This window comes from Aulonocara stuartgranti, assembly GCF_965226115.1.
Source record: "Aulonocara stuartgranti genome assembly, chromosome: 23".
NCBI classification, from domain to species: Eukaryota; Metazoa; Chordata; class Actinopteri; order Cichliformes; family Cichlidae; genus Aulonocara; species Aulonocara stuartgranti.
In genome coordinates, this window is record NC_138958.1 from 34,573,371 (window position 1) to 34,587,585 (window position 14,215).

The 14,215-nt window shown below is 44.2% G+C and overlaps 1 protein-coding gene across 5 annotated transcripts; it reads right to left on the reverse strand.

Annotated features, from left to right (window-relative positions):
* Positions 1 to 1,190: 1,190 nt before the first annotated feature.
* Positions 1,191 to 10,705, reverse strand: LOC309700151 (uncharacterized protein). 5 transcript variants are annotated; one of them, XM_082523587.1, is made up of 4 exons: positions 6,355 to 10,705; positions 4,816 to 6,195; positions 3,317 to 3,531; positions 1,191 to 3,238 (listed from the first exon to the last, which is right to left on the reverse strand). In XM_082523587.1, the coding sequence occupies exon 1, from the start codon at positions 9,288 to 9,290 to the stop codon at positions 7,026 to 7,028; it is 2,265 nt and encodes a 754-aa protein (XP_082379713.1). In that variant the 5' UTR covers positions 9,291 to 10,705; the 3' UTR covers positions 1,191 to 3,238; positions 3,317 to 3,531; positions 4,816 to 6,195; positions 6,355 to 7,025. The 5 variants fall into 5 exon arrangements, with proteins under 5 accessions (XP_082379713.1, XP_082379714.1, XP_082379712.1 ...); XM_082523588.1 differs by lacking the exon at positions 4,816 to 6,195 and having other exon boundaries at positions 6,893 to 10,705; XM_082523586.1 differs by lacking the exon at positions 4,816 to 6,195.
* Between the last annotated feature and the right edge of the window lie 3,510 nt (positions 10,706 to 14,215).

The following is a 14,215-nucleotide window of genomic DNA, read 5'->3' on the forward strand; positions in this document are numbered from 1 at the left end:
TCTACTCTGCCACCACAGACACAAATGCAGACATTTACAGTTTAAGTGGCATGTTAGATTTGTGCCAATTCAAGACAGTAAAGAGAGACCTGGATAGACTAGAAGGCCGTTTTTGTCCTGCAAGAATAAGAAATGTAATAATGTCCTGTGCATTTCTGCCTCCTTCACCATCTGTTTCCAGCTCTGTGGGGAAAGATCATCATCAGTTAGGTTAATTAAAGAGTCAGCTCTGACTGACCACTGATCCTTGGGTTCCTACAAATTAAAATTGAGTTAGTTTTAGTTTAAGTGTGTGAAATAAAGCCTCTGACACTTCCCTGTTCCTTTAAGACTGTTTATCTGAGAAGTAAATTATCTATCTGGCAACCAAATTGAACTTCTACTATTCACAGAAATATGCAGCAGAACAAATCTATATTTTTTAACCTGATAGGGTGGCCCAAGGGAAAAATGAACTGGTGGCTCCTCATTAACTTCCTGTTCTCCCAACCCTGTTTGTAATGTGACCTCTGCCACATCCCACAGGTTTGCTGTGGTTATTTAATAGGAATATCCACGAGTAAAAGCAAAAATGGTAAATGGACTGGCGCTTATATAGCGCTTTTCTAATCTTCTGAGCACTCAAAGTGCTTTATACAACTTGTGCATTCACCCAAGCACATTTGTCTAAGTGCTTTTTTTTTTTTAAGCTAACATTCACACATTCATACTCCGATGCATTGGAGAGCGTCTTGCCCAAGGATATTTGGCATGCAGACTAGGGGAAGCCAGGAATCGAACCACCAACCTTTCGATCAGTAGATGACCTGCTCTACCGCCTGAGCTACAGCCACCCTACAAAAGGATGAGAGTCTTGAACAAGGACTGAAGCAGGACATATTTTTTTTAGCATATTTGTAATGCTACACTGTCTGATGCTTAGATGGCTCTGTGGTGTAGTGGTTTACACTACGTCATTCACACGAAAGAAATCCAGTTTTAGTCTGGGAAACATAACCCTAGCATTATTGGTCACAACCTGGTATACTCCCGATGGTGGTCCCAAGCCTGGGAAAATGGGAGGACAGCACCATTAAATCTGTGCAAAATCAAACATGTGGATTCCTCTGCTGTGATGACCTCTTGGGAAATAACAGAACAGCCAAAAGTACCTCACACTGTTAGATGTTCAAACAAAAATACGGCCAAAGTTTAAAATGGTAAATGTTTGTTTTTTTTTGTGACGAGCTCATGGCTTCCTTCTTAAAGTCATCTGCTAGGCACAGCACACCAGGAAGTACAGCTAGTAAGTGATCACACAATGAGTTGCAATGGCTGCTCTTTGGCACGCATCTGGAAGTTGGACAGTGAAAGTAAATAGGGTTTAAGAGAGGGAAATCCTAAAGACACAGGAATCAAAATGAGTCTAGTCAAGACTTCTAAGAATTGCCTTTTCCAAATTATCCGTACCATTCTTAATCCACAGGGTTTAATAGGATGTTGCTCCCCCTTTGCAGTTATAACAGCTTCAATCCTTCGGAGAAGGCTTAAGTCAGTGTTTATGGGAACCATTGACCATTCGTTCAGAAGTACATTTAAGAGGTCAGGAAGTCCTGACTCTGGTGCCAGTTTAGCTCAGTTGGTGAGCAGGCAACCACATACCAGCCTGTGTTCAAGTCTGACATCGCTTCAGGATACCTACACCAGGATTTGCCGGACTAGAGCAGCGCAGATACTGAAGGACCCGTCCCATCCTGGCAAACTGTTCCAACTTCTGCAATCCGGTAGAAGGTTCCGCATCATCCTGGCAAGAACAGAGAGACCCAAGAGGAGCTTCTATCCCCAAGCCACCCGGGCCCTAAACCAACTCCCCCCAATGTTTTCTGTTGGGTTGAGGTTAGGACTCTGTGCAGGCCAGCCAAGTTCTTCCACGCCAAACTCACTCATCCATGTCTTTCTGGACTTTGCTTTGTGTGCTGGTGTGCAGTTGTGCTTGAACAGGAAGGGAGTCAAACTTTTCCGACAAAATTGGGATCATGAAATTGTCCAAAATGTCTTGGTATGCTGAAGCATTAAGAGTTCCTTTCACTGGAACAAGGAGCTGAGCCCAGCTCCTGAAAACAAAACAGTCCATCACCATTATATCCCCTCCATTAAACTTTGCACTTGGCGCACTGCAGTCAGACAGATACCGTTCTGACAACCGTCAAACCCAGATTATTCTTCTCTCCAGAGAAGAAGTCTTCACTCCTAGCTAAATGCAAAACTAGTTAATTTCTTAAGAGACTTTTACATTCATTAATCATCAGAGATCAGATCCTCAGAAAGCATGTACTGTAAAACTTGCATGTTTCAACCTTACCACAATGCTCACAGTTCATTGTATATTTAATTTCTTTATGATAGCAATGAATAAAAACTCCTAAAGTTCTAAATAGCTTGCTTAAAAATGCTAAAGGAACCCTTTTTAGTCAGAGTATAGCATCAAGCTAGTTAAACTTCTGGGATATTGAACTGGTTATTTAGGGACCAGTGGGGATTGTTAATCAGTTTCAGTTGCTTTGATGTTAATGAAATGAACCACAGGGGCACTAGAGGGATAACAATGAGACGACCTCTAAAACAGGAATGGTTTTGCAGCTGGAGACCACTGACATTTTCTCTCTCATCTTTTCTGACTATTTTTTTTTCACTAGTTTTGCATTTTGATAGGGTCAGTGTCCCTACTGGTAGCATGAGGCGATACCTGGATCCTACAGAAGTTGCACACGCAGTCCAATTCCTCCAGGATTGCACATTAATACATGCCATTGCCAGAAGGGTTGCTGTTTCTCCCAGCACAGTCTCGAGAGCATTTTGGAGACTCAAGAAGACAGACAGTTCCTCCAGGAGAGCTGGACAGGACCAGAGAAGGTACTTAACCCAACAACAGGACCGATATTTGCCCCTTTGTGAAGGAGGGACAGGATGAGCACTGTTAGAGCTACAAAATGACCTCCAGCAGGTCACTGGTGTAAATGTCTCTGACCAAACAATCATAAACAGACTTCATGAAGGTGGCCTAACGGCCCAATGTCCTCTAGTGGACCCTGGTCGCTGCCCAGCACCATGGAGGATGACTGACATTTGCTACAGAATACCAGAATTAGCAGATTGCCCCCAAACAGTCCCGGGAGGTTGGATTTACTTTACCCGGTAAAGTAAATGAGTTGGGTATCTTTGTTGGCCTTCAGGAAACATGACCTGGAGGCTCTGAACACTAGAATGAGAGGAGACAAGTTTTAGTGACCGAATCTGTAAATCCTGGTGAGTATGAACCATAAAGAAACATTCTTACTTTGGCAGGTGGAGGAATGGCAAGGAAGGGGTGAGTGGTCCGAGTGAGCAGTTTTGGTCTCCAGGAGATGGTGGTCCGATTGAGTACTGTGACAGGAGGGCAGGCAGGTGGGTGAATCCGAGAGGTGTTGTGACGCAAAGAGCTGCCAAGCACAAACCAGCTTCAGGATGAAAGCGTGTATTGCCAGGAGATGGAGGTGGCAGACAACAGGATAGCTGATGGAAGAAAAAGCACAGGTTGGATATAATCCTCTTACAAACAAAATCTCTTTCAGTGACCCACTATGGTGACCAGCACTAACTGTGCTTAGCTGAATACTTGGTGAAGAGGAGTGATGAGCACTGGTCTTAAGTACTGGCAGCTCAATTGCCAGCAGGTGTGGAGACATGCAGGAAAGCAGCGACTGCTCCCAGGGGTGGAACTGTGACTCAGTGGAAAAACCCCAGCACTCACCCAGACCACGACAATTGTAGGGTCTACCTTATAATATAAAACGCCTTGAGGCAACTGTTGTTGTGATTTGGTGCTGTATAAATAAACTGAATTGAAATTGGTGCCCTGTGCTTTTCACACTTGAGTTAAAGTTCATCCTGAGCAGTTGTGACTGATGTGACACGGTCTGGAGAAGCTGTTGAGATGCTGCTTGTAACATTGTTCAGCATGACCGGTTTGGTGGTAGGTCAGTAATGGTCTGGGGAGGCATATCCTTGGAGAGACACACAGACCTTTACAAGCTAAGCTACAACACCCTGAGAGCCATTAGGTATAATAGGTATAAAAATGCTTGGACCAATTGTCAAACCCTACACTGGTGAAGGGGGTCCTGAGTTCCTCCTGATGTTCAGCAAAGCCTGCTCTCATGTGGCACGAATATGCAGGCAGTTTATGGAGAATGAAGGAATTGATACCATTGACTGTTCTTAATGCTCATCTGACCTAAATCCTTTTTTTTTTTTTTTTTTGTGTCCCGTTTGGATCTTTAGCCATCAGAATTGTTGTCTTAAGGCCAAGAAAGATGCCAAGCGGATTTATTTTACCAAGTGGATCATCATGGCCTTGCCATATTGGTCCATTTGACCCTTTATTATAATTATGAATTTATTTTATTTTCAGTTGCTACAAACAGGACAGACATGACTGGGGGATAGGACAGGGAGAAAGAATGAAAGAAAGAGAGGGAGAGAAAGAAAACCAAAGGGGAGAAGAGATGGTGAGAAGGGGGGGAAGAAAGAAAAAAAACAAACAAAAAAAACCCAAAACACCTGGGTCACCTGTATGGAGAAAAAAAACAGAAGAGAAAGCAAACAACAAAGAGCAACATAATAAAAAAAACAGCACCATCACAATAAACTAGCTAGCAGTAGATATCAGTAGATACTAAATAATAAACTATATTGTGCAGCACGCAAGATAGACAGTGCACAATGTGCTTTGGGGCAGCAGCCAAGAAAGCTGTAGTCCGCGTCTGTAAATACCCGTGTGTACACCTGTGTGCATACCTGTGTGGATCAGCATGCTTGCATTCCAAAGGTTTCTCCATGTAACGATCTGCTAGGGAGTGTGGGGAGCCACAGCCCCGTCCTCCAGGGTATGAAGCAGGTATGGAGGAGATCAAAACTCCAGACATCCAGAGGCCCCCAGAACACAAGAGACCAAGGAAGACCAACAGAGGGGCAGCCGCGCCACTGTCTCAGTAAGAGCTGAGGAGAGTCCCAGATGAGGGCTCACTCAGCAGCCGCGGAGCAGAAGCCAGGGGGAGTTGCAGTGACGCGCCCGTGAGCTCCGCCGGCAGCCAGCTGTGCCTGAGTGACCGAGCCCCAGGCCGAGAGGCCGGGGGCACCCCACCTCCGAAGTGGCCCGAGCGAGCCCCAGGCTCCAGGCCCCGATAAGTGGCCGCCAAGGAGTGAGCCGGTGTGTACCCGGACGCCCATCCCCAGACACAAAGAACCACCAACGCACCGATACCTGAGGGAGTCCGCCACTGGCAGGGGAAGTGGTGGTAGGGGGAGATAGGCCTCCAAACCTTGGAGGGCCTGAGATGTCCCCAGAGAGGTGGCGCCTGACACCCAACCTGACATATAGACACAGACATACAGGCACACACAGACACAAACATCCATTCCCACCCTCATGCTCTCATATGCACTTACTCCACACTCAACCAACGTGGAGACAGACATGAAGAGACGCTGTACACACGATCACACTCCCCAAGCGTACTCTACGAACCGGGTCTAGGTACCCTTGCCCCTGGAGGGGGGAACTGCACCCAGACCCAGGTGGTGTTACCCTTTTCCCTGCGGTGGGGAGAGGCAGACCGCCCCGACTCCGCAGCAGCAGGGAGGCCCCACACCCCAGACCGCAGTCGGACGGCCAACTCCTCCTCCTAGCCCCCCCGCTCCAGCAGGTCGCAGAGAATGGGGGTGGGAGAAGACTCCAAACTTCCCTCCACCCGCTCATTGTAGTGTTGATGCATGTGTGTTCTAAGGTGCATTTAAAACCCAGGAGGGCATGGAGCTACCTGCCAGAGAGCAGCAGGTAAGCGCATGGTCTCTCCTGCTAGCCCTCAATGTCTCCAGCATGATTTTTTCCCATTTAGAGCTGATGTATTTTCGAAGTGTACGTTTTTGAGCAGTGTAGAAAGTCAGAGTTAAGAGAATTGCATCACTATTTTTACACCGTTTGCTGAGAACATTTTGAGTTTTTATTTCACGTTTCCTTTGCAATCCAGTCTGAATCCAGCCCTCTGCTGGGATCAGAGTACTCCTAATATTTTGGATCAAAGTAACTGTAGTGAACCCCCCCGAATGAAGGATGACACTTTACTGATGACGTTTTGAAGGTTTAATGGCAGTAAACCATCAATCTCACCGTAAGAGCTGGGGATGTATACATAGAAACAGCGTGTAAGCAAAATAATCCACACTCTTACAATCGTAAACCTTATAACATGAAGTTCGTTTCAACGTAACATTTAACAAATGTAGCGACTGTCACAAAAACATCTAAACGTCTCCTTATTTACATCACAACCATACCTTGTGCCTCTATCAAGGGGGCTGCTAATGACAAAAGAAATCACCATAGGCTCCGTTAGGCCATCACTTTTCTAAACTCCCGCGACTGCTGCTGAAAACTGCGCCAAAAACAGTTTTACAGGAAATCGTCCCATCAAAATAAAAGCTTCTACACACGGACAGGAAGTTGGTAGTAGAAAACAGGAATGAGTGCCAAAATAAGGTGCAAGGAAACGCATTCAGGGTTATTTACACTCCCACCAAAATTGCGAATAATTGGTTTACATAAGAACCAAAATGAATAATTTTCCCCAACAAAATAACCCATGTAGGAGTTACCTTAGGAACTTTCTAACAGCAATACAAGTTTTTGTACTGGACGCTCAACAACTGATAGTTTAGTAGAGCGTTGACCTTTATTATTGAGTCTCTTTTCTCCAAGTGAGATCTTTACCCTTCGCACAAGTCCATCTTTTCCACTGACAGTCTCTACAACTCTTGCAAGTCTCCATTCCCCTCTGGGTGCCAGTTCATCCATTTCCAACACAACATCACCTACTTTTAGATTCCTCTTTGGTGAGTGCCACTTTTGCCTTGAAATGATGTTGTGAATGTATTCTCGTCTCCAGCGGCTCCAGAACTGCTCTGTAAGGAACTGCACGCGGCGCCACCTCTTCTTGCTGTACAGGTCCTCATTTGAAAAGGCACCAGGTGGGGGCAACGGTGCATTGGATTTCATGGATTTCAGCACACTTCTGACAGTCTTTATCTGACGTTCCCACACTCCCTTCTTCATCTTCTGGATCTCCTATGGTCAGATCCGGCTCGACAGGTTGTGCTGTGGGCAGTTCATTTTTCCACAAAAAGGAGGGGCCAGTGAACCAGATAGACTTATTTAACTCATTGACAGTTACACCTCTCGAAGCACCGTCAGCTGGATTCAGTTCTGATGGCACGTAAAACCACTGCTGAGGGCTTGTACTTTCCCTGATCCTCTGAACCCTGTTAGCTACAAAGGTGTGGAAACGACGTGCATCATTGTTTATGTAGCCTAGCACCACCTTTGAATCAGTCCAGAAGTACTCCTTTGCACCATAACACAGTTCTTCCCGTAACATGTTGCTGACTGAGACTGAAACTACAGCTGCTGTTAGTTCAAGTCTGGGGATTGTGGTCAGTTTAGTTGGAGAAACTCGAGCCTTTGCTATTACCAGAGAGCAGTGAACTTCACCTTTAGCGTTCTTTGCCCTCAGATAGCTACATTGTCCATAACCACTTGAGCTTGCATCTGAAAAGTGGTGCAACTCTATTTCTTTAGTTTCACCAAAGTTAGCAGGCAGGTAACAGCGAGGTATGTTTAGCTTGTCTAGATTTACAAAGTCACTTTGCCAACTCACCCACCTTGGCTTGAGTGCATTAGGTATGGGGTCGTCCCACCCGACACCATGCTGACACATTTCTTGCAAGATTTTCTTTCCATTCAGCACATATGGCGCTAAAAATCCAAGTGGGTCGTAGATTGACGCAACAGTGGATAGAATACCTCTGCGTGTGGCTGGCTGGACTTTCAGTGTGTTGTCAAATTTGAAACAGTCCTTTTCAATGCTCCACTGGATGCCTAGTGCTCTTTCTTGTGGCATGTCTTTGAATGTCAAGTCTCTTATGTTAATGTTTACAGCACACTCTGATGCAGGTATACTTTGCAAAACAGTGTGATTGTTAGAAACAAACTTGTGGAGACGCAGGTTACCTTTGCGACAGATTTCTCTGGCTTCTTGTGCCAACTGCATTGCTTCTTTCACTGTGTTTGTGCTCGTAACTCCATCGTCGACATAAAAGTCTTTCTCAATGAACTGTGAACCTGCTGGGTGCGAGTGGCAGTGCTCTTTGGCTAAGTACTTCAGTCCATAATTTGCACAGCCTGGAGATGATGACGCACCAAAAAGGTGTACCTTCATTCTGTATGTTTGAGGTTGTGTGCTTGTATCACCGTTTTTCCACCAGAGGAAACGTAGATAGTCCCGGTCCCTCTCACTGACGTGGAACTGGTGGAACATCTTTTCTATATCGCACATTAAGGCAATAGGATGTTGCCGGAATCTCAAGAGAATGCCAGTCAGATTGTTTATTAAGTCTGGCCCTTGGAGGAGATGATCATTGAGACTTGTTCCATTGTGTTTGGCTGAACAGTCAAATACGACACGCAGTTTTGTGGGCTTTTTGGGGTGGTAAATCCCATGATGGGGGATGTACCATTGTTCACCTTGTGTTCCTTCGTTGTGTACTTCTTCCACGTCTCCTCTTTCAATTATGTCATTCATGTATGCAACATAATCATTTTTGTAGTTCTCATCCTTGTTCAACCTTCTCCTTAAGTGTTCCAGTCTGATCTCTGCAAGCCTTTTGTTGTCTGGTAAGTTTGGCCTTTGCTTGAATGGAAGAGGCATCTCACAGTATCCTTGTTCATTTTTCTTTATCCCCTCCTTAAGTTTTTCCAGAAAAACGAGATCCTCTTGTGAGACCGTTTTGTCACATGCCTTTGTGTCCTTGAAATCTGATTCAAGAACATTGATCATGTCCATTGGTGTTACAGCAGGCATTTCCTTTACCATGACCCTATGGCACAGACTTGTTTCAGTTTCATTTGACTCTGATGAGCCACCAACAATGCTCCACCCTAGGTCTGTCTGTATGGCAAATGGCTCATTGTCCTTTCCAAGTAGAACCTGTTTTGGAGCTAGAGTTCTGGGACAGTTAAATCCAATGAGTAGTCCAACATCACAACTCAGGAGAGGGGGTATCTGATCAGCGATCTCTGACAGATGGGGCCATTGCCTTGCAGTTTCATTTGTGGGTATGTTGTCATAGTTAAATGGGATGTAGTCCTTTGTGTAGGATGGTGGAAGGTAGAGCTGGGCGATATGAGATTTTTTCATATCACGATATGTTTTTTTCATTTCAGGCGATAACGATATCTATCACGATATAAGCCAAATAACTATATTTGTAAGATTTAAATGTGCCGTTGCTCACAAGTAAAATGTGAAATAATCAGCAGCTTGTTTTTAAATATTTATTTCCCATAATAAGTTCAACAGGGTAGATGTACTTAAGGAACATGAGACTTTTTCAGATAAATAAAGGCAAATATTGCAAACTACACAAAAGGCAGCCGCTAAAGCGTTTAAGTTTCAAAATAGAACAAACGAAACAGACTAAATTGTCAATTCCACTTAGAAATAAAGTATTAATTCTAAAAATAAATCTTAGTTTGTTTTACAGAAGAACAGACAAAACTGACTAACTTTTGTCAATATCAAGTAAACTGAGAACTAAAAGGAAATTCTCAATCTCTCCTTGTTGTATAGCTGAGCTTTTCAAACAGTTGTAACAGTTACTTTAGTCTGACAAAAGCCGAATGATGAATTAGCGCTTTCAGTCAGAGACTGAGGCTACGTCCACACGTACACGGGTATTTTTGAAAACGGAGATTTTCCGTTTTCGTTTTAAAAAATAATCCCGTCCACACATAAAGGGAGAAATGAAAGAAAACGCTGCTATGAACATGCCAAAGCAGCAGGTGGCGCTAGATTCCTAACCGTGCAGAAATGTTGGCCAATCAGAAGTCTAGAAGCCTCGGTGGGAAAAAGTAAACAAAGCTGGGGCATAGAAGCAGAACAGAGTCGTATGTGTGGAGGGACAGTAACTGTGTGTATATGTAAGCATTTAAACACTGCAGAGAGTAGAATTAACAGTATTGTAGAAATTCATTTCACCGAAACAATAACGTGGCGCACAGTGTGACGCATGCACCAGTTTATTGTATTTCCAGACTTGCTTTCGGCACAATTTACAGTGCACGCTACTCTGTTTTTGTCAGACTTGAAATAGCCGAAATACCTTCACACTACGGAACTTCTATGGCTCTTCCGTTCGACAATCTCTCCGGCACTGGAACCATCATCTGTTTTCTCTTCGGTCACGCTCGGTTGATTTTTCTAGTCGGCACACTCATTTCCTCCATTATGCGCTGGCTCCATTACCCGCTGGCTGCTTCCCAAACAAACACACGTGCGGCTTGGCACTTGTGCTGTACGTAACAAGTCACGCGACGTGACGCTGCGGCTGTGATTGGTTCGGCTCTGCGCTACTGAATTTGGATCGGCTGACCTTTTTTTTTTTTTTTTTTTTTTTTTTAAGAGGACAAGAGCGGCGAGGTCTATCGCGATAGCTTAATTTCTCTATCGAGTAAAAGTTATATCGCGATACATATCGTTATCGTTCTATCGCCCAGCTCTAGTGGAAGGTCAATGTGAACATCTGAATTATAACCTCTCACACGTAACCCTGCTACTCTCTGACTTTTGACTGTCATGCGAACTCCCAGCATCGTGGTTAGTTTTAGCTTAACTGGATGGGATGCTGCTTGTAACTGGTTAGTTATCTCCTCACTGACAAATGTGTTGTCACTTTGTGTGTCTAATAAAGCGTACACAAGCTGCTCTTTAGAAGGACTCTGAGTAGTGGAAACCCACACAGGAACAATCATGGAGGTACTACCTGATTGACCCACCTTAGTAACATTCAGAGCTGTGGCTGCCATGGTATCATTTTCTGTGGTTGAAGCGACGTTTGTAGAGCTCTGAGGCCTTTCATTTGCCATGTGACTCTCATTGTGCAAACAGGTGGGGTGTCGTCCTTTGCAAGTGTCACATTTGTGGCGATGACGACAGTCTCTGGCATTGTGGCCCACCTTTAAGCACCCGTAGCACAGTTTATTTTCCTTCACAAATGTCCGTTTGTGGTCTAGTGACTTCTCTGAGAAGCTTGGGCACTTTGACAACTGATGACTTTCATCTTTGCAGAACATGCAGGCCACCTTTAACCTTGTGTCATTTGACTTAGTTTTTTCTCCTTGTACTGTGGCTTGTGTAGTGAAGACTTGAGTCACAGATCTGTTTGGTTTGGTCTCCCTTACGTATCTTTTCTCCAAGGATGAGCTGCATGAATAGAGTGCATATGAAGAAGTCACAGGATTACATGCAATTTCTGCCTCGAGTGCTACAAACTCTGCAAAATCCTTGAAAGAGGGAAAATCTTTGCCTTTCATAAGAGCAACTGTGACTTGACGATTCCAACGCGTTGCAAGCCATTCTGGAATCTTATGCAATAACTTTTGGTTTTCCTCACAGTCACTTAGTATCTCTAAGCCCTTTACATGTGGTGTTGCTTGCAGACAAGTTGTGAGAAAATCAGAAAAGACCCGTAGACCTTCTGCATCTTTTGAGTGGATTTTAGGCCACTTTGACAGTTTGTCTCTGAATGCCTTTTGAACAACAAATGGCTGACCGTAGCGTTGGTCAAGTCTTTTCCATGCATCTTTGTATGCCTCTTCATCACTGCGGTAGAACGTGCCCTCAAGACACTTAAGAGCAGGACCAGTGATATACCTTTTTAACAAATGCAGTTTTTCAGCTGGAGATATACCTTTGTGGCCCACCAGTGAGATGAAGGAAGCCTTCCATTCGATGTAGGTGATGGGATCTCCGCTGAACACGATGGGCACAGGCACTGGAATTCTGCTTACTGCTATGCTGTCTTGAATAGCTTTAGCCAGCTGCAATACGTCTGTGGGAGGCGATGGAGTGACAATTTGTGAGTGCAGTTGTTGTAGAGGATTATTGACAGGGATGGATGCATATTGTTCCACATGTGGGTGATATGAACCTGTAGAGAGCTCTGAGGCTGGTTGTGCAAGGTTTGGTTGATAACAGACATCCGATTGCTCTGTAACATTAACTGACTGTCCATATCAACTTTAAACTCCTTGTCATAAATCTCTAATTTTGCACGTGCTGCTTGCCTTTCCTTTTCTGCTTGTAAACGCTCTAGTTCAGACCTTTGTGCGTCCAATTCCCTCCTGTGTTTCTCTTCCATTTCTCTTATTTTTTGTTTTTGTTTTATTTCTTCTTGTGTGATTTTATACTGAGCTTCTTTTGCAGCTAATTCTGCAACAGCATCAATTCTTTTGGCTGCAATGCTTACTTCAGATTGGTAACTTGACTGTGATGCAGTACCAAATATGGACTTAGCATGTTCATAGGCTAAGAGCTGATGGAGGCGCTGCCTTTCTCTATCTGCATCATACTCATCTATAGCTGCTAAACGCTCAGATATGATTTTCATAATGTCCTTTGTCACTGATTCACAAGAGTCCATTTTGCGCCTTATGACATGGGATGGTTCATTACGCTCTCTGTATTCACTGTATGCTTTTGTCATATCATTTACTGTCCTTTCAATATCATCAGCCATTTCTGCTAACCGTGAATCTGATAAATCAATTTTCAGGTCTTCTCTGTATATTCTGACCTGACTTTTCCAATGTTCATAAATGGTTAGCAGTTTCTTCTCTCTTTTATTCTGTTCATCCCTTTGATATAAGAGCATTTTCTCTGTGGGCGCACTGGGCCGTTCTGACCGCCTTGGGAATGTTTCATTAGCTGTTTCATCAGCTTCGCATGTTAATTCCTTTCGTTGTTCCTTTTCGTTTAACTGACCTCCTTCTATATTTTCCATTTTGAGAGCAATTGCTTGTTACCGGACCGCTGCTGTAGCTTGCTGCTCCGTGCCGTGCCGTTACCGTTCCGATCGCAGGAAGCTCTCTCTCTCGCTGCTCCCGGAGGCAAGCTCTTACTGCTCCCGGAAGTAAGCTCTTACTGTAGCGAACCCCCCCGAATGAAGGATGACACTTTACTGATGACGTTTTGAAGGTTTAATGGCAGTAAACCATCAATCTCACCGTAAGAGCTGGGGATGTATACATAGAAACAGCGTGTAAGCAAAATAATCCACACTCTTACAATCGTAAACCTTATAACATGAAGTTCGTTTCAACGTAACATTTAACAAATGTAGCGACTGTCACAAAAACATCTAAACGTCTCCTTATTTACATCATAACCATACCTTGTGCCTCTATCAAGGGGGCTGCTAATGACAAAAGAAATCACCATAGGCTCCGTTAGGCCATCACTTTTCTAAACTCCCGCGACTGCTGCTGAAAACCGCGCCAAAAACAGTTTTACAGGAAATCGTCCCATCAAAATAAAAGCTTCTACACACGGACAGGAAGTTGGTAGTAGAAAACAGGAATGAGTGCCAAAATAAGGTGCAAGGAAACGCATTCAGGGTTATTTACAGTAACCCTTATCCGATTTAAATTATTTAAACAACAGAAACTGGAGGATTGATTGAGATAACTAGATTAAATTACCTGATTGTATCAAATCACGTAATCCTGTTTTTCCTTTGAACAGCTGAGCTCTGCTGTTTGTAGCTGTGGTTTTACCCCTCAATATCCTGAGTTGGTGCAGCCAACAAACTATGGTGGAGACATGTCCTGGTTGTGACTTCCCACAGAGTCCCACGCACAGCTCTGGTGTTGGACTGAGTCATATTTGATTGAGTCAAACTGTGCTTCAGATGTCTGGTGTGAGAATGAGAAGTACAAATGCATCACTACAAAGTCACAGGCCTTCACTGAAAATTCTAATTCATTTCATGTGGGAGAGAGAGAGAAAAGAGGCGACACGATTTATGAAGTGCGAGGAGAAATAACATTAGTCTTTTCTTTGTTGATGGAACATGATGTGAAAAATGTCCTCTCTGCAGTGTCGCTGACAGCAATTAGCCGGCAGCCACGAGAGACTGGTGGGAGTTTGGAGGAGTGATGAAATATATTAGACTCCACAATCTGCTGTGGTGTAAATATTTTCACTGCTGAGAATCAGTTGGGTCTTTTGGTACGTTGTAGGGTTGAAAAGCATGTTGGATAATGATGGAAGAAGAGGTTCTTATTTAAACTGCGCCAGCACTCTCG